Raw genomic sequence first — 26,359 nt, forward strand, 5'->3', positions numbered from 1 at the left:
GGTCTAGATATCCTTCCAAGAAACCATATTGATACAGCAATGCTCCAAGAAACACACCTGCTCCATAAGCAGCGCTCGACATTCAGGGCAGCCCGCTGGCCCTGCAACCTCTGCCGAAGCTTGCCGGGCCAGTTAATCAAGCTTTCATATCGCCCACTTGGGCCAGTACATTTTCAAACTCCCCAAAAAATAAAATAAATACATATTCACAATCTCTCTGACGTCGGATGCTTCACACTTGTTATCAACCAGCATTCGGTTTCCAAGTATGGGGGATTTTACGATGCATGTGTTGTGCGTCTTGGAGCGGTGAGTACAATCAATGTGGGCTTGGGGGGAGACCATTGTGAATATGTGTGTGTGTGTGTGTGTGTGTGACTAGGCCATTGTGGGCTTGAGGGAGGCCGTTACCTAGTCCTATGGGTGTCCTTGGACATTTTTTCTATTGTTACTATGGTTATGCCACATATATAATCATAATATAATCTAAGTCTGGTTCATCCTTGGGAGCAAGTTCCAAACGCCTGAAGGTACCACGTTCATCTGTACAAACAATAGTACGCAAGTATAAACACCATGGGACCACGCGGCCGTCATATTGCTCAGGAAGGAGACGCGTTCTGTCTCCTAGAGATGAACGAACTTTGGTGTGAAAAGTGCAAATCAATCCCAGAACAGCAGCAAAGGACCTTGTGAAGATGCTGGAGGAAACAGGTACAAAAGTCTCTATATCCACAGTAAAAAGAGTCCTATATCGACATAACCTGAAAGGCCGCTCAGCAAGGAAGAAGCCACTGCTCCAAAACCGTAATAAAAAAAGCCAGACTACAGTTTGCAACTGCACATGGGGACAAAGATTGTAGTTTTTGGAAAAATGTCCTGGTCTATTGAAACAAAAATATAACTGTTTGGCCATGATGACCATCGTTATGTTTGGAGAGAAAAAAGGGGGAGGCTTGCAAGCCGAAGAACACCATCCCAACCGTGAAACGTAGGGGTGGCAGCATCATGTTGTGGGGGTGCTTTGCTGCAGGAGGGACTGGGCCAAAATTCACCCAACTTACTGTGGGAAGCTTGTGGAAGGCTACCCGAAACGTTTGACCCAAGTTAAACAATTTAAAGGCAATGCTACCAAATACTAATTGAGTGTATGTAAACTTCTGACCCACTGGGAATGTGATGAAAGAAATAAAAGCTGAAATAAATAATTCTCTCTACTATTATTCTGACATTTCACATTCTTAAAATAAAGTGGTGATCCTAACTGACCTAAGACAGGGACTTTTTACTTGGATTAAATGTCAGGAATTGTGAAAAACTGAGTATAAATGTATTTGGCTAAGGTGTATGTAAACTTCCGACTTCAACTGTATGTAAGAATGCTGTTCATTGACTATAACTCAGCCTTCAACACCATAGTAACCTCCAAGGTCATCAACAAGCTCGGGGCCCTGGGTCTGAACTCCGCCCTGTGCACTTAGGCCCTGGACTGCCTGACGGGCCGCACGCAGGTAGGAAACAACACCTCCACTTCACTGATCCTCAACACATGGGCCCCACAAGTGTGTGTGCTACAGCACCTCTTCAACCTCAGGAGGCTGAATAAATTTGGCATGGCCCCTAAGACTCCCACAAACTTTTACAGATGCACAATTGAGAGCATCCTGTCAGACTGTTAAATTGCTATCACATGGAATCACTGGTCACTTTCATAATGGAACAGAAGTCACTTTATTAATGTTTACATACTGTTTTACTCATTTTATATGTATATACTGTATTCTATTCTACTGTATTTTAGTCAATGCCACTCTGACATTGCTCGTCCTAATATTTATATATTTATTAATTCCATTATTTTACTTTTAGATGTGTGTGTATTGTTGTGAATTGTTAGATACTACTGCACTGTTGGAACACAAGCATTTCGCGACACAATTAAAGAAGATAATCAGAACTGGAAATGTTAACTGCTGTAGAGCGTTCTCAACAAACACTCTTCTCAGACAAGGTAGTCAAGACAGAACTTCATTTATTGATAAGGCAGTGAGAAGAATTTCCCGTCCATCGAGTTAGACTCAACCATTACTCCATGGTAATCATCCCAGTCTTTTACTGGCCAACAAGCTATGCATAATGATCAAATAGCTACTACTGAATCTGAAACAGTGGAATTATCAGAACCCAAATTAATTAAATAACCTTACACCACTGATTGTAAATCCATATCAAGCCAGACTAAGCCCTTTCGTAAAGAATGAAGAACTACTCTCCTCAACAGAGGAAGCCACCCTGCTGGGAGCCCAAATCTCTTTCAAAGAACTCAAAAGAGCATTGGATAGCATGAATGAAGGCAAATCACCTGGACGAGTTTGTATTCCCTGAGGTCGATTTAAATTTTGGAATAAATTAGGTCCACTACTGGTCGGAATTATTAACACAGCCGTTCACAAACGTTCATTTGGAAGAGATGTGAATACAGCACTAATTTCGCTTTAAATCTTTTTTAAAGGATGCCACCCAGTGTTCTCACTATCGCCTCCTATCTTTGATAAACACAGATATGAAAGTTTTTCCAAATGTTATCGTCCCATTTCGAGACTTACTACCCAAATTGGTCTACAAGGACGAAAGCAGGTTTGTTAAAAAACATTTATCCTCTGCAACCTCCGGCTATTACACATCTTAAATGCTTCATATGAAACAACAGCTCATTGGGCTGTTTTATCTCTCAATGAAGGAAAATCTTTTGATAGACTAGATCAGTCATATCTTTGGTGTGTCTTGGAACATACAGTACTGGTCAAAAGTTTGGACACAACTACTCATTCAAGGGTTTTTATTTTTACTATTTTATACATTGTAGAATAATAGTGAAGACATCAAAACTATGAAATAACACATATGGAATAATGTAGTAACCAAAACAAGTGTTATACAAATTCAAATATCTTATATTTGAGATTCTTCAAAGTAGCCACCCTTGCCTTGAAGCCAGCTTTGCAGACTCTTGGCATTCTCTCAACCGGCTTCATGGGGTAGTCACCTGGAATGCATTTCAATTAACAGGTGTGCCTTGTTAAAAGTGAATTTGTGGAAATTCTTTCCTTCTTAATGCGTTTGAGCCAATCAGTTGTGTTGTGCCAAGATAGGGGTGGTATACAGAAGAGCCCTATTTGGTAAAAGACCAAGTCCATATTATGGCAAGAACAGCTCAAATAAGCAAATAATATAAGACAGTCCATTACTTTAAGACATGAAGGTCAGTCAATGCGGAACATTTAAAGAACTTTCAACGTTTCTTCATGTGCAGTCACAAAGACCATCAAGCGCTATGATGAAACTGGCTCTCATGAGGAGCGCCACAGGAAAGAAAGACCCAGGGTTACCTCTGCTGCAGAGGATAAGTTCATTAGAGTTAACTGCAGCTCAGATTGCAGCCCAAATAAATGCTTCAGAGTTCAAGTAACAGACACATCTCAACATCAACTTAAGTGGAGAAAGTGAAATCAGGCTTTCATGGTCGAATTGTAGCAAAACCACTACTAGAGGACACCAATAAGAAGAAGAGACCTGCTTGGGCTAAGAAACACGAGCAATGGACATTAGACCAGTGGAAATCTGTCCTTTGGTCTGATGAGTCCAAATTAGAGATTTTTGGTTACAACTGCTGTGTCTTTGTGAGACACAGAGTAGGTGAACGGATGATCTCTGCATGTGTGGTTCCCAATGTAAAGCATTGAGGAGGTGTTATGGTGTGGGGGTGCTTTGCTGGGGACACTGATTTATTTAGAATTCAAGGCACATTTAACTAGCATGGCTGCCACAGCATTCTGCAGCTATACGCCATCCCGTCTGATTTGCGCTTAGTGGGACTATCATTTGTTTTTCAACAGGACAATGAGCCAAAACACACCTCCAGGCTGTTTAAGGGATATTTGACCAAGAAGGAGAGGGATGAAGTGCTGCATCAGATGACCTGGCCTCCACAATCACCCGAACTCAACCCAATTGAGATGGTTTGGGATGAGTTGGACTGCAGAGTGAAGAAAAAGCAGCCAACAATTTCACAGTATATGTGGAAATTCCTTCAAGAGTGTTGGAAAAGCATTCCTCATGAAGCTGGTTGAGAGAATGGCAAAACTGTGCAAAGCTGTCAAGGCAAAGGGTGGCTACTTTGAAGAATCTAAAATATATTTTGATTTGTTTAACAGTTCTTTTGGTTACTTCATGATTCCATATGTTATTTCATAGTGTTGATGTCTTCACTATTATTCTACATTGTAGAAAAAAGTGAAAAATTTATAAAAACCCTTGAATGCGTAGGTTTCCAAAATGTTTACTGGTACTTTGTGAATTGGCTCCAATTTCATTAATATGATTAAAATACTATATGCCAATCTCTCAGCCATAGTTATAACAGGTAATATCTGCACTGCTCCTTTTAGAATCCCTAAAAGCAGCAGGTGAGAGAGCTACTTTTATTATTATCCATGGAACCCCTGGCCCAGACAATTCGTCAAATCGAAAGTAACACCAATTTCCCTAAAATCTACTGGAGGACTTAATTTCTTTATATGCGGACGACATTTTACTATATCTAGACAATCTCTTAATCACCCTCGAACACATGGAAATCATAGATTCATTTTATAACTTGAGATGAAGCTGAATTACAGTCCATTACAGTCCACTTTTTCCACATTGTTACAATTTTTATTTGTGCAAATTTATGAAAAACTACATAAAGCATTCAGAACATTTACTCAGTACTTTGTTGAAGCACCTTTGGCAGCTATTACAGCCTCAAGTATTCTAGGGTATGCTGCTACAAGCTTGGCACACCAGTATTTGGGGAGTTTCTCCCATTCTTCTCTGCAGATCCTCTCAAGCTTTGTCAGGTTGGATGGGGAGCGTCGCTGCACAGCTATTTTCAACTATCTCCAGAGATGTTCGACCGGGTTCAAGTCCAGGCCACTCAAGGACATTCAGAGACTTGTCTCGAAGCCACTCCTGCATCATCTTTGCTGGGTGCTTAGTGTTGCTGGCTTGTTGGAAGGTGAACCTTTGTCCCAGTCTGAGGTCCTGAGTACTCTGGAGCAGCAAGATCTCTCTGTACTTTGCTCCGTTCATCTTTCCCTTGACCCTGACTAGTCTCCCAGTCCCTGCCACTGAAAAACATCCCCACAGCATGATGCTGCCACCACCATGCTTCTCCGTAGGGATGGTATTGGCCAGGTGATGAGCGGTGCCTGGTTTCCTCCAGACTTGACGCTTAGCATTCAGGCCAAAAAGTTTGATCTGGGTTTCATCAGACCAGAGAATCCTGTTTCTCATGGTCTGAGAGTCCTTTAGATGCCTTTTGGCAAACTCCAAGCGGGCTGTCATATGCCTTTTACTGAGTAGTGGCTTCCGTCTGGCCACTCTACCATAAAGACCTGATCTCCACAGAGGAACTCTGGAGCTCTGTCAGAATGACCATCGGGTTCTTGGTCACCTCCCTGACCAAGGCCCTTCTCTCCCAATTGCTCAGTTTGGCCGGGTGGCCAGCTCTAGGAAGAGTCTTGGTGGTTGGTTCCAAACTTTTTCCATTTAAGAATGATGGAGGCCACTGTGTTCTTGGGGACCTTCAATGCTGCATAAATGTTTTGGTACCCTTCCCCAGATCTGTGCCTTGACAGAATCCTGTCTTGGAGCTGTATGGACAATTCCTTTGACATCATGGCTTGGTTTTTGCTCAGACGTGCACTGTACACACACACACACACACACACACACACACACACACACACACACACACACACACACACACACACACACACACACACACACACACACACACACACACACACACACACACACACACACACACACACACACACACACACACACACACACACACACACACACACACACACACACACACACACACACACACACACACACACACACACGTGTGTACCTTTCCAAATCATGACCAATCAATCGAATTTACCACAGGTGGAGTCCAATCAAGTTGTAGAAACATCAAGGATGATCAATGGAAACAGGATGCACCTGAGCTCAGATGAGGCTCATAGCAAAGGATCTGAATACTTATGAAAATATGGTATTTCTGTTATTGTTTATTTATACATTTGCAAAAATGTCTAAACCTGTTTTCGCTTTGTCATTATGGGGTAGTGTGTGTAGATTGAGGATTTTTTATTTAATCCATTTTAGAATAAGTCTGTAAGGTAACAAAACGTGAGAAAAGTGAAGGGGTCTAAATACTTTCCGAATGCAACGTAAATACACATTTGATTAAAATAAATCTATATATATATTTTTCATTCACTATAGAAATTAATGTAAAAACTTAAATGGAGAGGAAATCACGATAACAGACGACACAGTCTCAACCTTAGCCTACATAACATTCTAAAGCAAAAAAAAACATCAAGAAAGAATAACGTAACCTAGGTTAGCACATGTGAATAGAACAACTTTAACCTTCACCCAGCTCTCCTTGCAAGACAAACAAAATAGGAACATGTTGATCCAGTGTGTCAGTTGATTTGTCCGTTATTATTGACATTTTCAGTTTTTGGACAAGATGTTTTAGTTCCTCTTCGTGTTTTGTGGCTACCTTTGGTAGATGTAGACTCCTAAGTTGGCTACTTTTAGGGACTGTGCCTCTTGTTTTTCACATGTTTATTAATGAATGCGCGCATTTCGGGGTTTATCAACTTTTTCTAGAGGGATGTTGGCTCTTGCAAAACCCTCCACCATATCCTCCAGGACCTCCCACCTGACTAAACGATCTTGGCCAGTAGTCCTAGAATTCTTATGAGACAGCGTAATGTTATTTCAGATGTCCATCTATCCTGTCTTTCTGTTTATGAGCTAATGCTAAGTTGCATGTTTTGCTGAATATGTTGTTGTCATCTGCAAAGAGCGTCTCTGTGGAGTATTTCTGGTATACAGAAAATACCCGAGCTCTGAAGCAAGCTTCCAGAAAATTGGAACGGAAATGGCGCCACACCAAACTGGAAGTCTTCCAACTAGCTTGGAAAGACAGTACCGAAGAGCCCTCACTGCTGCTCGATTATCCTATTTTTCCAACTTAATTGAGGAAAATAAGAACAATTCAACATTTATTTTTGATACTGTCGCAAAGCTAACTAAAAAGCAGCATTCCCCAAGTGAGGATGGCTTTCACTTCAGCAGTAATAAATTCATGAACTTCTTTGAGGAAAAGATCATGATCATTAGAAAGCAAATTACGGACTCCTCTTTAAATCTGCGTATTCCTCCAAAGCTCAGCTGTCCTGAGTCTGCACAACTCTGCCAGGACCTAGGATCAAGGGAGACACTCAAGTGTTTTAGTACTTTATCTCTTGACACAATGATGAAAATAATCATGGCCTCTAAACCTTCAATCTGCATACTGGACCCTATTCCAACTAAACTACTGAAAGAGCTGCTTCCTGTGCTTGGCCATCCTATGTTGAATATAATAAATGGCTCTCTATCCACCGGATGTGTACCAAACTCACTAAAAGTGGCAGTAATAAAGCCTCTCTTGAAAAAGCCAAACCTTGACCCAGAAAATATTTTTTTAAACTAAAAATCGGCCTATATCGAATCTTCCATTCCTCTCAATTTTTTGAAAAAGCTGTTGCGCAGCAACTCACTGCCTTTCTGAAGACAAACAATGTATACGAAATGCTTCAGTCTGGTTTTAGACCCCATCATAGCACTGAGACTGCACTTGTGAAGGTGGTACATGACCTTTTAATGGCGTCAGACCGAGGCTCTGCATCTGTCCTCGTGCTCCTAGACCTTAGTGCTGCTTTTGATACCTTCGATCACCACATTCTTTTGGAGAGTTTGGAAACCCAAATTGGTCTACACGGACAAGTTCTGGCCTGGTTTAGATCTTATCTGTCGGAAAGATATCAGTTTGCCTCTGTGAATGGTTTGTCCTCTGACAAATCAACTGTGCATTTTGGTGTACCTCAAGGTTCCGTTTTAGGACCACAATTGTTTTCACTATACATTTTACCTCTGGGGATGTCATTTTTTAAAAACATAATGTTAACTTTCACTGCTATACGGATGACACACAGCTGTACATTTCAATGAAACATGGTGAAGCCCCAAAATTGCCCTCGCTAGAAACCTGTGTTTCAGACATAAGGAAGTGGATGGCTGAAAACGTTCTACTTTTAAACACGGACAAAACAGAGATGCTTGTTCTAGGTCCCAAGAAACGAAGAGATCTTCTGTTGAATCTGACAATTAATCTTGATGGTTGTAAAGTCGTCTCAAATAAAACTGTGAAGGACCTCTGCGTTACTCTGGACCCTGATCTCTCTTTTGACGAACATATCAAGACTGTTTCAAGGACAGCTTTTTTCCATCTACGTAACATTGCAAAAATCATAAACTTTCTGTCCAAAAATGATGCAGAAAAATTAATCCATGCTTTTGTTACTTCTAGGTTAGACCACTGCAATGCTCTACTTTCCGGCTACCTGGATAAAGCACTAAATAAACTTCAGTTAGTGCTAAATACGGCTGCTAGAATCCTGACTAGAACCAAAACATTTGATCATATTACTCCAGTGCTAGCCTCCCTACACTGGCTTCCTGTTAAGGCAAGGGCTGATTTCAAGGTTTTACTGCTAACCTACAAAGCATTACATGGGCTTGCTCATACCCATCTTTCCGATTTGCTCCTGCCGTACATACCTACACGTACGCTACGGTCACAAGACGCAGGCCTCCTAATTGTCCCTGGAATTTCTAAGCAAACAGCTGGAGGCAGGGCTTTCTCCTATAGATCTCAATTTTTATGGAATGGTCTGCCTACCCATGTGAGAGACGCAGACTCGGTCTCAACTTTTAAGTCTTTACTGAAGACTCATCTCTTCAGTGGGTCATATGATTGAGTGTAGTCTGGCCCAGGAGTGTGAAGGTGAACGGAAAGGCTCTGGAGCAACGAACCGCCCTTGCTGTCTCTGCCTGGCCGGTTCCCCTCTCTCCACTGGGATTCTCTGCCTCTAACCCTATTACAGGGGCTGAGTCACTGGCTTACTGGTGCTCTTTCATGCCGTCCCTAGGAGGGGTGCGTCACTTGAGTGGGTTGAGTCACTGACGTGATCTTCCTGTCTGGGTTGGCGCCCCCCCTTGGGTTGTGCCGTGAAATTGAGTCAGTTGGAGAGGATCAGTTTGAGCAAAGTAAGGTGCAGAATCACTGATCTACAAAAAGAGTTCCTTGCCAAAAAATGTATTCGCAGAACTACGCCTCCCCTGGATCAGGCGAAACCCCACAAAACACACGCGAACAACCAGCCATTGATTGATTGGAAACAGCTTGTGTCAAATATAATTTCCTAGAATTTTCTGACAGCTGCGTCACTAGCAGAATAAGGCTGGAAATACCGGTAAAAGCACAGTGCTACATATCATCAACCAAAACTCCAGGCCCTAGTGATAGGATACTCACTGGGTGAGCCTGCTGTGGAGGAGTTCCATGAGTGAAGCTTCCTGGAGAGGCCGGACGGGGGGGATGGGTGTATGGCAAGCCAGACTATTCGCACAGAACAGGAGGAGCAAGAAAGGAAGACATGACATTATGAATTGATCAGGATAACTGACTTTGTGGTATGTGTAATGCCAGAGGGATGAGAGTAGTACATACAGCATGGTTGTGTTCATTAGGCACAGAATGGAAGAAAACTGAGTGAAATGGAGAGGTACTAACTACACCGGTCCAATAAGAAACACTTGTTTTTCCATTGCAAAACATTTTGCTACTTTTGTCCTAATGAACACGACCCAGGGCAGGTGGGTGAAGAGGGTTGGCCTTACCGTAGCAGGAGGGATCTGCACTGTGAGGGAGGTGGTAGGCAGCAGGCTTGCAGCACTGGCATGAAGAGCCTGAGGGTGCATGGACCGTAGAGCACTCTGAAACCACCACAAAAACACAGCAGCCAAAGATTAACGGACCGTTACGTGCGAGTTAACCACAGATGACCCGTCCACAAACAGACACAGTTGTGATCAACCTCTTAAAAAAGGTTTGTTTGAACACTGTATGGTTTATAACACTTAACACCATATTATTTAAAATCGTGTGCAATGCTACTTTTCCACTCTATAAAAGGGGCCCAATGAACTCACAGAGTCAGTGAAGCCAGATTGTTGATTGGCATGTTCCAGTTGCTTCTGTAGAGGGATCCCAGCACTAGGGATAAATCCTGGTGACAAAATACAGAGTATGTTTAAAAGAGAAAAATTAAATGAAAACAGACAAACATCCATTACATTATTAATAATGACAATTTATTAACTGAACATGCTAACCACATGTATACAATATATCTAAGAGAGAACAAACAATGTTATTGTGAACTGGTTACTGAACAAACTTAAAGAGACATTACATTCCTCCAGCAGCTGCCCCATTAAACAGCATAACACAACAACATACAATAAAGAACGGTGTGTGCGTGTGTTCCCCAGCCTTCACTTCCTCCGCTTCACCCTCCCCTCTTCAGTCAGTGAAGAATGGTCACCTTGACCTTATTGAGCGCCACCACCTAACAGCCAGGGACTAAAATTTACTTTTTGGTCCACCAGCCACTGTGGCAGGTAATCAGATTTTTACCAGCCCTGATAAAAATTAAATCTCTAAAAATTACACCAACAAAACAATTTTTTTTTTTTAAACAGATGAGCATGCTTTGTAATGTTTCTAAAACAATACATGTATTAGTAGTAAGAAGTGGTGTGTTTATATTGTTTCATTTCATAAAACATTTTAAACAGAGGCTTACAATTTTGCCATGGTAATGCATGTTTTCGCCTGTGAGATTCTGACTAGTATCCACATTGCTTCTCTCCCTAGCAGTTGAAACTCAAACATTGAAAAACAACCTAGCTGGTGCACAAAACTACGTAATTAGCCAAGGAACACAAGGACAAAGTCTCACTTCAGTAGACTTCCGTTTCAATTCAATTAAAACAAACTTTTATGCCCGTGCGCTGCTCTTCTAAAAATGAATCGGTCCCTCAGCTCTTCCCGTGTGCATGCACAGCCCCCGGTCAGGCAGTGTTGTAGAGCAAGACAGAAATACATTGCAAATTTTCCAGTGTGCATTCGGTTCAGGTCAGGGACATCCAACCATATTCTCTAGAATACCATAGTAGATAGCCATAGCCTCAGCTCTGGGCCGGCGGGAACGCAGACAGCATTTCTTATTCTACTGTCCAAAGGCAGGAAGGCACAACTCTATTGTTGCATCTTCATTTATTCCCTCTTTGTAAATTTCTACTATTATATCCATCTCTGTCGCATTATAAGAATCGCTCGCATCAGGTGCGTGTTTGAGAAGGGTGTTTTCCCATAATAGCGTTTTGGAACATTCACGTACATGGCCGAGACGAGGTGCGCTTATGTGAATTATTCATAATTTATCAACTTTTAAGCTAAATATTGTGATCTGTTTCGTAAGCGTCATCTTTGTGTCAAATTTATTTTCTGGCCTATAGTCCCACAACTGTCCGAACGTCTGTTTTGAACCGCCCCAGACATATTTATTGTCGAGATGCCAGGACGCCCTTAATTTCGAGGTTGGCCAGGCCAGGCCAATGTACACGTCACCAACATAACCGTTGGGGGGAGGATTAGGCATATCAGACTCAAAAGAGAGGTGGCTTTTCTCTGCAACTTTACTATTATCATTACACTTCGTTATTATTATTCACGTCATTACCTCCAAATATTAATCTAGTATACAAATTAAGAAATGTCCGATTGGAGAGGAATTCCGCAAAAATATAGATTCCAATTTTGACGCACTAAACCACACACATCAAGTCCATCGCGTTTTCCCCTCCACTTCTCCAAACAATTCGCGTAGCGTCACCAACGCTTCTGCGATCATTCTATGTGGCAATATTTTGTTCAAAGTAGCTAGAGGACACAGTAACTAGAGAAAAATTCATATACTACTGGAAAAATTATACGCTGCTGAAAATCTTACGATATAGGCTATGCATCCTGTAGGATGAATCAGGAAGAGAGCTTGGCTACGTTTCATTCAGTTGCACCACATTTAATAAGAGAAGAAACGCAAAACTGGTACCGGTCGTCATTCCCTGCACATATGCTGACCCTGCAACAAGACACAGGTTGTTGCTTTCTATCTGATTAAAGAGATGAAGTCCAGACAGGCTAGTCCTATTTTAGTAAAGTGTATGAACGGACATAAGGAATTAGTGAACTCATACATGCACACCACCCACCTAAAAGGTCAATCAAGCTGGCTGCAGCGCATCTCATTCAGACGCATAAGCAAATCACATTTGTCCTTTCCCAAAGACATATTAAAAACCTAGCCTTAACTTCAAATCCTTTCTGTGGGATATCAATAAAAATTAGTCTGCATTACGGGACAATGCTAAAACAATGTAGCCCATCATAAACTGACGAGGAACGGTTTAAGGGGGGGATATAGAGACAGCTGTGATTGGCATGAAGATGAAATTGATAACCATTAGAAAATGTAAAACACATGCATGCAACCTGTCCATAGCCTAATGATCAGCCTGTCCATAGCCTAATGATCAGCCTGTCCATAGCCTAATGATCAGCCTGTCCATAGCCTAATGATCAGCCTGTCCATAGCCTAATGATCAGCCTGGCCATAGCCTAATGATCAGCCTGGCCATAGCCTAATGATCAGCCTGGCCATAGCCTAATGATCAGCCGATGATCCATTTTATTGAAGCAATGGGTGGTTATGTTGACACTACATTTTAATTTGAGTGCTTTATTTAAATCTGCGCAACCACTTATTGAGAAAGCTAAACTCCGGAGGATATTTTTCTCTGTCTTTTAGGGTCGCCGAGATTTACTTTAGCAGGCCTATAACGTATAGCCTAATACTGTATGTAGGCTATACAAATAATGCATTAATATTTCAATTAACTTCTAACTTACACATCTCTGTCTTCTTCACTGTTCCATCTCATCCCCCTCTCTCTAGCTCTTGAACGAGCAATATAATTTGTAACTTATTTCGAGCTATTTCTAAAACTAATAGGCCTATTCGAGAAGCACTGATCAATCGTCTTGCTTGCTGAATGGCTATAAAATAGGCTACAGCGTTGGCAATGGACTGGTGAGGACAAAGTGTATGTAGCCTAGATCTGGTGTGACGTGATCACATTGAATTGATACATTGCTTAACTGAATCATTGCAAACGTTTTTTTTTTTTAAAGTCTGAGAAATTCATTTGTTCGTGAATTCACACAATGACCCCAAAGACCTGTCAGCGCCAGTGTCCCTGATAACAAATTCTATTGGTCAACAGATTATTTTCGGCTTTTCAAAAAGACACGAAAATCTAACCTGTTCCGGTTAAATAATTGACGGATTGTGGCGGGACGATATTTCGCAATTGGTGTGAACGGCATCATAAACAAGACGTGCACGTATTTATTTTTTTCTTCCTAATTATTTGGCCGAAAATAACAGACTTCGTGAGAAATGGCCTTTAACAAGATTAAATTATGATTGGAGCGTTTGATTTTCATTAGAGATAAAAGCCTAGACGGGCTACTTTAAGAAACCTTCTGAATGGACATATAGGCCTATAAAGAGAAATCAGCGAAATCACACAACCCCGTAAAAGGACCTGTCAATCAAAGCAACCAGCTTATGTCAGACACAAGAGCAAAAAAATATATTTTTCTTAAAACATATGAAAAAACGTAGGACTACCTTATTCTTTCCGAAAGTAGGCTTTAAGATCATGAATTGACAAGGAAAGTATGAAGGGGAGACAACTAGGCGAAACTGACAATCATTAACATACAAACAAATACACGCAACACAGCCTATTCATCAGCGTTGATTAGTCTATAAATTAAGAGAAGATTACATATCAAATGATACAATACCAGATTGGGTAGGATTTGCGCATTGTCCATTTGACACATTAGCACATTATAGGCCTCAGAGCCAGAACAAACTTGTCAACTGCTGTTGAATAATTAATAGTCAGACACATCCAACCTATTTTTAAAGACAGATTTATTTATTTACTAATCCACACAAACATTTTTTTTTTACTGAAGTGCCATAGCATATAGGCTAGCACTTCTCCACCCCCTTGCATCTAGCAGATTAGCTGCTAAAGCATAAAACGACAGTTGGAAAAAGGAGGCGATGTAGACAGACTAAGTTAGCAAATCAAATGCTTATGATCATTAGGAAACACTCCCGCTATTAGGTCAAGTTTATCTACATCAAAAAGTTTATAAAAATTTATAAAAATAAATGTAGGCCTATTTAAACGGTTTCGGAGGTCGTTTCATTTTCATGGCGGACATCATCCATAACCACCAGCTACATGGTTATTCAATTACAGACAGAGTCCTGGTGCAGTCGGTACACCAAGCCATCCCAGCGCCTTTACGCATAAACCTTCTTAATAAACATACTGTGCCACAATCACAACAGGGCCTACAACAACATATAGATGTTAGTCGACACAGACACACAGGTGTAAGGTACCTGGCTGAGAGGTAAAGTGGCTGTGTACGGCGTAGCCCTGCTGCTGTTGAGGCAGGTACTGCATGGCTTGGAAGGCTGAGGCACCTGGGGACACAAGAGGGGCCATAGCGATGGGTTTATGATTGAAGCGTGCACAAACAGCACACACATTAGGGTTCTCATTCTCATAATAACCTCAACATAGTCACCTTGAAAAACAGAACACCTAAAGATTCAACGGCTGTTCCCAGATCCGTTTGTGCCATCTTGACAACGCCATTGATCATTGTCAAAACATGCTTGGCATTACAATGACCATATTAGTGGGCAAGACAACAGATCTGGGAGCAGGCTACCAGACAAATGATTTGCTGTAACATCTCACGTAGACAACACGTCTCTGAAATGACAATGACATAAAAAAAAATTGAACCGGTTACCTCGGAGCTGTGAGCTGCTGGCGTAACTGACAGGGACAGACTGGCTGGGGGCGAAGGGAGTGGCGTGCTGTGCCTGGGTGAGCTGGCCGTAGGGACCATGGGCTGCCTGGCTGGCTGCATACTGCCCATGCTCCAAGCCGCCGGAGCTCATCCCTGGCTGGCTCTGGTAGTGACGCCCCTGTCAAACAACATACAGGACACTTTTTCAGACATTCACTGTGGTGTAATTGCATACATTATATAATTGTTACATTACATTCAAGCCTGAACTAAATTAATTATAGAACAATTAAGTACAACAACTAGGGCATCTTGTGTCCCCAATGGTCATTCCTCAAGTCACTGACGTCCTAATTATAATCAACAGGAACAAGTGCCTGCTGCATACACTGACTAAGGTGCTTGAGGCCAAACCCCAAGAACTCCATTTCTACACTGAACAAAAAATATAAACGCAACATTTAACAGTTTCAAATATTTTACTGAGTTACAGGTCATATAAGGAAATCAGTCAATTGACATAAATTCATTAGGCCCTAATCTATGGATTTCACATGACTGAGAATACAGCCACACTGTCCTTGTGGCTATCGAAAACACGGAGTACCGGTATAAACAACGTAAACGATTAAAAAAAAGAAAAGCTCATATTTCATTTTCAAAACATACACACACTCCTTCACTCAAACGCTCATGCACACATGCACATCGCGGCGATAAGTCTCCCATGAATGGAGTAATGTCACAACGCCTGCGGGCTTCAAGAATGTGCATACTGTTTACAGATCTGTTGATATATCTTTTTAAAAAGTAGGGGCGTGGATCAGAAAACCAGTCAGTATCTGGTGTGACCACTATTTGTCTCATGCGGCGCAACACATCTCCTTTGCATAGAGTTGATCAGGCTGTTGATTGTGGCCTGTGGAATGTTGTCCCGCTCTTCTTCAATGGCAGTGCGAAGTTACTGGATATTGGCGGGAAATGGAACCCACTGTCATACACGTCGATACAGAGCCTCCCAAACATGCTCAATTCTCATTTTCATGCTGAAACTTCAGGTGATAGCAGGGCATGAACGGCACGACAACAGGACTCAGGATCTTGTCACAGTATCTCTGTGCATTCAAATTGCCACCGATAAAATGCAACTGTGTTCATTGTTAGAAGTTTATGCCTGCCCATTCCATAACACCACCTCCACCATGGGGCACTCTGTTTACAATGTAGACATCAGGAAACCGCTCGCCCACACGACACCATACACCTTGTCTGCCATCTGCCCGGTACAGTTAAATGCGGGATTCATCCATGAAGAGCACACTTCTCCAGCATACCAGTGGACATCGAACGTGAGCATTTGCCCACTGATGTCAGTTACGACACCGAACTGCAGTCAGGTCAAGACCCTGGTGAGGACCACGAGCATGCAGATGAGCTTCCCTGAGACAGTTTATGACAGTTTGTGCAGAAATTCTTTGGTTGTGCAAACCCAGTTTCATCAGCTGTCCGGGTGGCTGGTCTCAGATGATCCCGCAGGTGAAGGCAGATGTGGAGGTCCTGGGCTGGCGTGGTTACACGTGGTCTGCCAAATTCTAAAAAACGATGTTGGAGGCGGCTTATGGAAGAGAAATTAATATTAAATTCTCTGGCAACAGCTCTGGTGGACATTCCTGCAGTCAGCATGCCAATTGCACGCTCCCTCAACTTGAGACATCTTTGACATTGTGTTTTGTAACAAAACCTTTTACTGTACCCAGCACAAGGTGCACCTGTGTAATGATCATCCTTTTCAATCAGCTTCTTAATATGCCACACCTGTCAGGTGGATGGATTATTTTGGCAAAGGAGAAACACTCACTAACAGGGATGTAAACAAATTTGTGCACAAAAGAGAGAGAAATATGCTTTTTTTGCGTATGGAACATTTCTGGGATCTTTTATTTCAGGTCATGAAACATGGAACCAAAACTTTACATGCATTTATATTAAGAAGTCTGCTCACTCACCGGAAGGACAGGGGACTGGAAGAGCTGTTTACTGCGTTCTCCTAGCAGAGCAGCAGAGCGGCCGTGACTCACTTGACCCGCTGATCATTGATATAGAGAGGAAGGAGACAGAGAGAAAGATACAGTTTGTGTGTTTTAACAATCAGACATGTGCTACATAAAATCTATGTGAATTACCTTGCATGCTGAGCAGGTGTTGTCCTGAGTGGGAGTGGATAGCCATGCTGGGCTGGTACGTAGAAGATGTCAGGGTTGTCATATCACTACAAGAAAACAATTATGTCCATAGTCACACACTAGCAGTCAGTAGTAACAATGTTAATGCTAATCTATCAGCAAATAGGACTGAATCTCACATCAAAAGCCAATAATATAAGTAGGTTGCTGGGGAATGTGGGGATGTGTTAGCCTGGTGGTCCCAGATATGTATGCGCTGTCACACCATAGATGTGGTCAAGACAGCACATACAGATCTGGGACCACAAGGCTAAGGATAAGTGATTTTTGTAAGACCCCCAGAAAGTTCATTCAAGAGCCGGTAGAGCCTTTACCTCTGTTCTTTCCTCCGTCTCTTCTCCTCCTCATGGAGGACTTTCTTCAACTGGAGGAAGAGCTGGTGTTTCTCCTCTTGTAGCCCCTGTAGCTTCTCCCCCATCTTCATGATCTAAGGCAGAGCGAGAGGGACAAACAAAGAGGAGTTGAATAAGAGAAATAGAAAGAAGCAGGCACTGGGCCAATGTAAAAAATCTCAATAACGCACCTGCTCTTTTGTCTCATCTAAAGACATTCTCTCCTCCACCTCTTTCTTCCTCTTCCTTTCTTCCTCCTCCTTCTGCTTCTGCTCCATCATTTTGTCTACTTCTTCTTCCTCTGTGACACAAGGTTGGATGAGGGGGTTTACAGGACAGGAGTTGGTATCAACGACCACGTTCACATGGACACCAAGATCCTGTTATTACTCGGGATACTCAAGTATTTTGTTTTTGAGTTGGCGCATGTAAACATCATATCCCGTTTACAGAAGCTTGTATCCCAGTTATGAGAAACCCAGATAAGATGCCTGGTATATGCTAATCTAAGACGGGATACTGTGGAATGTAAACATCTAACCAGGTTTACTGTTGTTTTTGCGGTCTGTGCAGGCTTAGTTTTGCAGATCATGGGTGTTGTGTGATGTTTTCGTCGGATTGCCAAACAATTCACTTCAAAAAGTAGCATACCTGCGCATTTCGATCCACCATAATAACTTAGCCTATTATAATTAATTTACTACTGGCTACTTTCACACCTAATTTAGACAATTCTGCGTATAATTCCCAAAATATGGTAGGCCATATTATAATTTCAGAAATTTGGTAGGCCATTTGTTTGTCATAACTTTTTGCCCCAGAAGACTAAATGAAAGTAGTGCTCACCAAAATAATGTCTTACATTGACAGAATGAATGAATTAGTAATCTAGTTAACACCAGTAAAGTTGTCTGTTTCGTTTAGGGACCAGGGAGAAAACGCAATAACTCAAACAGTAGAAAGACTGGTCCTGTGTGAAATCGAATCAAATTTTAGTCACATGCGCCGAATACAACAAGTGTAGGCCTTACAGTGAAATGCTTACTTACGAGCCCCTAACCAACAATGAGGTAAAAAAAAAATATGGATAAGAATAAAGAAATAAAAGTAACAAGTGATTAAAGAGCAGCAGTAAAATAACAATAGCGAGACTATATAAATGGGGGTACCGGTACAGAGTCAATGTGCGGGGGCACCGGTTAGTTGCGGTAATATGTAAATGTAGGTAGAGTTATTAAAGTGACTATGCACAGATGATAACAGAGAGTAGCAGCAACGTCAAAGAGGGGGGGGGGGGGGGGCAATAAAATAGTCTGAGTATGCATTTGATAAGGTGTTCAGGAGTCTTAAGGCTTGGGGGTAGAGGTACCGCTCGCTGTGCGGTAGCAGAGAGAACAGTCTATGACTAGGGTGGCTTGAGTCTGACAATTTTTAGGGCCTTCCTCTGACACCGCCTGGTATAGAAGTCCGGGATGGCAAGAAGCTTGGCCCCAGTGTTGTACTGGAGTGCCTTGCGGTCGGAGGCCGAGCAGTGGTGCAACCAGTCAGAATGCTCTCGATAGTGCAGCTGTAGAACATTTTGAGGATCTGAGGAACCACGACAAATCTTTTCAGTCTTCTGAGGGGGAATAGGTTTTGTCATGCCCTCTTCACGACTGTCTTGGTGTGCTTGGACCATGTTAGTTTGTTGGTGATGTGGACACCAAGGAAAGATGAAACGTGGCTGGGTCTTTCAGCATGACAATGATCCCAAACACACCGCCCGGGCAACGAAGGAGTGGCTTCGTAAGAAGCATTTCAAGGTCCTGGAGTGGCCTTGCCAGTCTCCAGATCTCAACCCCATAGAAAATCTTTGGAGGGAGTTGAAAGTCCGTGTTGCCCAGCAACAACCCCAAAACATCACTGCTCTAGAGGAGATCTGCATGGAGGAATGGGCCAAAATACCAGCAACAGTGTGTGAAAACCTTGTAAAGACTTACAGAAAACGTTTGACCTCTGTCATTGCCAACAAAGGGTATATAACAAAGTATTGAGAAACTTTTGTTATTGACCAAATACTTATTTTCCACCATAATTTGCAAATAAATTCATAAAAAATCCTACAATGTGATTTTCTGGATTTTTGTTTCTCATTTTGTCTGTCATAGTTTAAGTGTACCTATGATGAAAATTACAGGCCTCATCTTTTTAAGTGGGAGAATTTGCACAATTGGTGGCTGACTAAATACTTTTCTGCCCCACTGTACGTACGGTCACTGTGGGGACGACGTCATCGATGCACTTATTGATGAAGCCATTGACTGATATGGTGTCCTCCTCAATGACATCGGAGGAATCCCGGAACATATTCCAGTCTGTGCTAGCAAAACAGTCCTGTAGCTTAGCATCTGCTTCATCTGACCTCTTATTGATCTAGTCACTGGTGCTTCCTGCTATAATTTTTTGCTTGTAAGCAGGAATCAGAAGGATAGAATTATTGTAAGATTTGCCAAATGGAGGGCGAGGGAGAGCTTTGTACACGTCTTTGTGTGTGGAGTAAAGATGGTCCAGAGCTTTTTCCCCTCTGGTTGCACATTTAACATGCTGATAGAAATTTGGTAAAAGAGATTTAAGTTTACCTGCATTAAAGTCCCCAGCTACTAGGAGCGCCACCTCTGGTTGAGCGTTTTCTTGTTTGCTTATTGCGTAATACAGCTCATTCAATGCTGTCTTAGTGCCAGCCTCTGACTGTGGTAGTATGTAAACAGCTATGAAAAATACAGATGAAAACTCTAGGTATGTAGTGTGGTCTACGTCTTATCATGAGATACTCTACCTCAGGCGACCAATAGCTTGAGACTTCCTTAGATATTGTGCACCAGCTGTTATTTACAAAAATACATAGTCCTCCTCCCCTTGTCTTACCAGACGACGCTGTTCTATCCTGCCGGTGCAGCGTATAACCAGCCAGCTGTATGTTGATGGTGTCGATAAGATATTACAGTTTTGAATGTCCCATTGGTAGTTTAATCTTCCGCGTAGGTCATATATTATATTGTCCAAAGATTGCACGTTAGCTAACAGAATGGAAAGAAGTGGGGGTTTATTTTAATCGTCTACGAATTCTCAGAAGGCAGCCAGCCCTTCAGACCATTTTTCTTAGCCTCCTCTTCACGCAAATTACGGGGATCTGGGCCTGTTCCCGAGAAAGCAGTATATCGTTAGCGTCGGCCTCGACAGACTCGTTAAAGGAAAGAAATGGATTCTACCATTCTGTTGTGAGTAATTGCTGTCCTGATGTCCAGAAGTTATTTTTGGTCATAAGAGACGAGACTGTAGCGGCAACATTATGTACAAAATAAGTTGCAAATAAACAAACAAAAAAACAATCGGTTGGGGGAACATAAAACGTCTGCCTTCTTGGGCGCCATCTTACCAAATGTCTAGTGTCATCAGTTTTACCGGTTTTAAGGAAATGAAAAGCTGAGAAAATGACAAAGATTTTTCTGATAAGACTTCAGTTCCTCTTGGGTGCATATTTTATGTGGTTGAAATACTGTATGCTTGCATAACAGTGTCAAAGATAACATGTGAATACATGTGTAATGTGTTATCAAGAGATGCAGAAAGAAAGCAATCATATTTCTCCACTCCCTTGTCCCAAGACAAAATTCACATTGCTCTATTGCCCTCAGCTATGTTTAAACTGTTGTGTTCCATGTTGCTGTTATCTAGTGTACTATAAAATAGATGGCTCTCCTATTCTTACCACTTTGCCCAGTCATATTCAAGGTTAGAACTACCTTTCTAGGGGTTCTGATGCTTCTAGCCTTGATATGCATTTTTGATAACACATCTACAGTATTTCACTTTTTAATGTGTATAGTATTGCATACTAGGTGTTGTCCAATTAATTATGTAACCACTCCCTCTTCAAATTAGGGTTGATTGGGTTCATTCTTTATCCCTTTACACTTGTGTGTATAAGGTAGTAGTTGTGGAATTGTTAGGTTGGATTACTTGTTGGTTATTACTGCATTGTCGGAACTAGAAGCACAAGCATTTCGCTACACTCGCATTAACATCTGCTAAACATGTGTATGTGACAAATAAAATTTGATTTGATTGAAAAAAAGATGTTCAAAAGAGGACATGTATTATATCTTTGTACTCCCTGATGAAGGCCATTCAGCCAAAACGCATCAGAGTTTATAAACTGTTTCCATTGAACATGCCATACAAATAAATGCATTTTAATTAATTATATTAAAGAGTGCTTTGGTCCTCCTTTCTTTTCGAGGACCAATTTACCACTTTTACAAAAGAGCACCTTCTGTCTACCAAAATCTACTATTGTGTACCTTAGCAGCGCTTCCCTTCCTTTTAATATATACTTTTTTTTTCACTGAAAGAATGCATCATTCTGCAGGTGTTAATATTATATTATGCTACATGTGAGAGGTTATAGGACTACAGTCCGTGTCCATATAGCAGTTACTATTCCATGTAACCCATATGAACTTAAGTTAGGAATGTTTTGTTTATTCATGAGAATAGGGATACTCAGGATATCAAATGTAAACAGCTTATCCCGAATAAGACCTTAAGGAGGATATGAGCCACTATCCGGAAAACTGTGTGCATGTAAACATGGTCAGTAAATTTGTTTGAGTTTGCAAACTCCCAGTGTCATTGGGTAGAGTGTTCTTTCTTACCTTGTCTCTTGCGGTCTCGCTCCCGCATGATGTGCTTGTGCAGGGCGCGTGCCATGGCATTGGACAGTTTGGGCCTCTCTAATAGAGCAGGCATAATGGTAGGGATTGGTGGGGCCAGCTAAGAACAGACAGATAGACACAGGAAGAAAGTGAGCCCACAAATCATCACTGACATTGCTAACATATGTTTACATCCATTTGCCTACCACAGTCCTTCATTAATCAAACAACAATACATGACTCAATCAGGCTGTTATAAATTCCCTAATAAGTAGATCACAACACCATAAATGTAAATCTAAACTATAATCATCTATTAAATTAGCAAACGAGCTATGTCTGAAGCCAGCCACAATATGACTGACTAGCTGAAATGTCAGCAGCAGATTCTAGCTACTGTATTTATATATGATAGCCTATGTCGAGAATGTGATCATGATTTTGTGATTCGACAGTTTTGTTACAACGTTATACAATATAAATACGTAATATTACAAAATCGTGATCACATCCTCGACATAGGCTAACATATTTATGAATAATAACGACAAACTAACACTATAATCAAGAATAAACTACAGGCTAAATTGTATTACTAACTGGCTAACAAACCGTTAATATAGCTAGCTAACTAGCTAATAACGCCGACTTGCTTGTTGACTAATTGCACGATGGTAATCTCACACTAGCAGTTTAGCATTAACTAGCTAACGTTAACTTGGTAACTTTTTGAAATCAATCTAACTACTTTGAAACCACACACGGGAAGCCTGACTCTATAGCGAGCTAACGTTAGCTAGATAGCAACGCTATCTAAAAACATCAAGAATGTACAGTTTAGCAAGCGAACGTTGTGTCTAGCTAAACTACACATCCTCGCATATCTAGCTAGCGAACAGTCTTGCAATAATATTGCGTGGAATCATTTCAAAACGCACTTTTATCCGTGCCGGAAAATATGTCTTTGTTAGTCTGGTTTGCAGATCAAATATTATAAAAGCCCAACGTTGACACTACAGCTGATACTGTTGGGTGTGACGTTACCGAGTTTCTGAATGTTGCCAAAATCAACAACAAAAAAGCAGAGAGAATTTGACACTTTATGCATTAACGACAGCCAGAAATAATCATTCTTCTTCTTCGTCGTCGACGTCGTCTTCTTCGATGGAGTTTAACGTCGGTTGGCATCCAATTTGTTGCGTTACCGCCCCCAACTGAGCTATAGAATAAATTCGTTACACTTTGTGATACAAAACGGGGAAAATTCAATACAAAATGTTTTTCATTATCCTACTAACCCTCATTAAAACCCACCACGTTATTCCACTACTTTAAAACCCCATCTGATCCTACCCCAGGCCAATGACCTGTGAGGTCGAGACACTACCACTCAACACACCCTGTAACTCTTCTTTAGTCAAATCTCGTATCCTCAAGTACTTCTCTGTAGAGGCCACCACACCATCCATTTTCTGCGATTTACGTTTAATCTCAGCAGTACAATTGATAACCATTGCTATGAACGCTAAGAAGCCAACCTTACTAAAACATATATCACTCATTGGCCTATCCATCTGTTCTGGCGCAGATCTACTATTCACACGGACCCTGACCACCCCAAACTGCCTCTCTCGCACCGGACACCTCCGATCCCCAGCAACATGTACCCTGCAGTTGACACACAACTTTTCCCAACGAAACTACACATTCCTCTGTCCCGCACCTTCAAATCTCCCTCATACACCCTGCTGCGTCATGCCCATTAACCTAACACCTGTAACACTGCAGTGTATTCAGCACAAAAGCTGTAACAGCATAACTCATATATCCTAACATTACATTGTCAGGTAAAGACTGAATCAAAGCTCAAAAGAACAGACTGTGTCACCTCTGTTTCACCATACTCCCCACTGGATCTGCGTCGCACCAAACGGCACAGACACCAGGAATCTCCAACGTAAGCCCCACCTCCACACTCCAGAAATCACTCCCTTCAATGGTGTCCTGTACCTAAGAATATTGTGGGGGGGGGGGGGGGGGGGGTGATATGTGCCAGAATTAAGCCTAGACAAACCTACCACCGCGTGGCTGTCACCTACCATTGAACATCTGACTGACATGACATGACATGACATTAACGCCTGCGTGTAACTAACATATCTATTGTAACGATCCTGGGTTCATAAGCGCGGAAATCGACCCTGCCGCACGAGCATGCTTTTGCGGCACGGTCGATAGCGCGCCGGACTTCGGACTAGAAGGTCGAGGGTTCGAGACCTGCTCCCTGCCGTTTCATTACAATACCAACACCTTACTAACGTCTGCATGACGGCTGCGTGTAACTAACATGTCGTCATACCAACAGCCTAATAACGTCTGCGTGACGCTTGCATGTTAATGAAAGTCATAAGGTGCATTGTTTATATAAATGATCCTACAGCTTGTGTATTTCTGTTTTCGCAAATTGCATAGAAAATAATATGTTCAATCTAATCTGTTTTTCCTACAAAATAACATACCATGCCATGAGGTGTTATCTTGCTGTATAGAGATGTAAATGTTGTTGGCCAACCACAAACTGTGTTGTTGCCAGTTCCCAGTAGCCTACATCAGACAACCAATAAGAGTTGTGCCCATGGCTTTCAGTAATAGAGGAGTTTGAAAGCTATTTGGGATCCTTGGGATGTCCATACCTCAATCAAGTATCAATGTAAAATAGTTAAGTTTAGTGTTAGTTAAGGGTTCTAGTTTAGGGTTTAGGGTAGGATTGTCCAAAGGAATCCAGAGACGGACATGGTATTTAAGAGCTCAGACGAGACACAGGTATTCATTTGTTGTTGTTTTATAAAAGCAGCAGAGTGTCTGCTCCCAGATAGTTTCCTTAGAGACGATGCAAAATAATTACCAAGATGTCTTTGATCCGATTGAGGAGTAAGTAGGCTATGTTTAAGTTGTGATATCGTGAGGAACATATTTAGGCCTACTGTGTTGATAAGGCAAATTTGGTTTATAAGAAAATAATTACTTTTTGTTGATAATGAGTTGATAACATTGTCGAAAGCAGGTACGCAATATTATTTACTATGTCGATAAGGGAATAGGCTAGTGTACAATAATAACGTCATTTGATGTGCTAGTATCATTTATTTCACGTTTGAATTACATTGTAAATTAAAATATACACACGTGGTGCTATAGGATATATACATATTTTACATTGTAAGACGATGGCATTGTGTGCTGGCGCTATGGGTTTATTTTTCCACTGTCACTAGGCCTACACATTCACACTCTAACTGAATGGAATAGGGGATGCATAACTACTTTTCACTGAAAAGGGGAACCAGGTACGACGTTCAACTTCGATCGAAGACCTTAAAAATCATGCCTGACAAGACCAATGAAATCATAACGGTATCCCAATATAGTGTGAATACGGGAGTAGCCTATTCTACAATAATGTAACGGTATGTGCTTGTATTATTTATCTAATTGATAAATAAAATAGTACATGTGGATGGTACGCACTTCATTCAATGATTACGGTATTGTACAAGGTAGATAGAGGAGTAGCCTATAGTCTATAGTAAATAATGTCCATGAATGTGCTATATTATAATTTATTTCATTGATTCATTCACTTGTAAATGGGGATGGGTAGGCTACCTCATTCAGTGAGTACTGAATGTCTTGCTATCTCTGGAAGTATGTTAATGAAAGCTTTTCAGCTGTTGAGCTAAGGCAAGGTCAAACTAATTTCTAAATCTATTTTTATTTTAGTCAAGTGATGAGCCAGAGCAACCAATCAGCATCACTGTGGATGTTCTCCCCAACCACCCACACTGCTCTCCCACCACACGCAACCACATCGTATTCTCTTGTTCAATTAATTTGCCGCCACACTGAAAAGGACTGTGCACACGTACCTCTGTGCCCATCTCATTGCAGCATGATCCATCCAAGGCCAAAGATGGACACCTAAAATGTGAGAAATGTAAACAAGATGCTACTGTAGTTTGTCTCTCTGTGTGTGTGTGTGTGTGTGTGTGTATGGATGGAGTTCAAGGAAAATACATGAGAAGATGGCAAAAGAGATCG

General features: G+C 41.6%; 1 protein-coding gene across 6 annotated transcripts in view; it reads right to left on the reverse strand.

Moving 5' to 3' along the window:
• Positions 1–26,359, reverse strand: part of LOC129868702 (G protein pathway suppressor 2-like) — a 28,739-nt gene extending 2,380 nt beyond the window's left edge. The window contains exons 1-12 of one of the 6 annotated variants that reach the window (XM_055942883.1): positions 26,188–26,359; positions 22,262–22,379; positions 17,759–17,868; positions 17,550–17,662; positions 17,176–17,261; positions 16,999–17,078; positions 14,993–15,170; positions 14,574–14,657; positions 10,171–10,247; positions 9,859–9,954; positions 9,494–9,577; positions 6,110–7,336 (exon numbers count right to left, since the gene is read on the reverse strand). In XM_055942883.1, the coding sequence (XP_055798858.1) occupies positions 7,277–7,336; positions 9,494–9,577; positions 9,859–9,954; positions 10,171–10,247; positions 14,574–14,657; positions 14,993–15,170; positions 16,999–17,078; positions 17,176–17,261; positions 17,550–17,662; positions 17,759–17,868; positions 22,262–22,379; positions 26,188–26,199 (1,098 nt within the window). In that variant the 5' untranslated portion in view covers positions 26,200–26,359 and the 3' untranslated portion in view covers positions 6,110–7,276. Of the gene's footprint in view, positions 1–6,109; positions 7,337–9,493; positions 9,578–9,858; positions 9,955–10,170; positions 10,248–14,573; positions 14,658–14,992; positions 15,171–16,998; positions 17,079–17,175; positions 17,262–17,549; positions 17,663–17,758; positions 17,869–22,261; positions 22,380–23,199; positions 23,535–23,559; positions 24,095–24,149; positions 24,255–26,187 lie in introns of those variants that run through there. The other 5 variants (XM_055942881.1, XM_055942886.1, XM_055942882.1 and 2 more) reach the window with 5 other exon arrangements.

Source organism: Salvelinus fontinalis, chromosome 13 (genome assembly GCF_029448725.1).
Source record: "Salvelinus fontinalis isolate EN_2023a chromosome 13, ASM2944872v1, whole genome shotgun sequence".
In the NCBI taxonomy this organism is placed as follows: Eukaryota; Metazoa; Chordata; class Actinopteri; order Salmoniformes; family Salmonidae; genus Salvelinus; species Salvelinus fontinalis.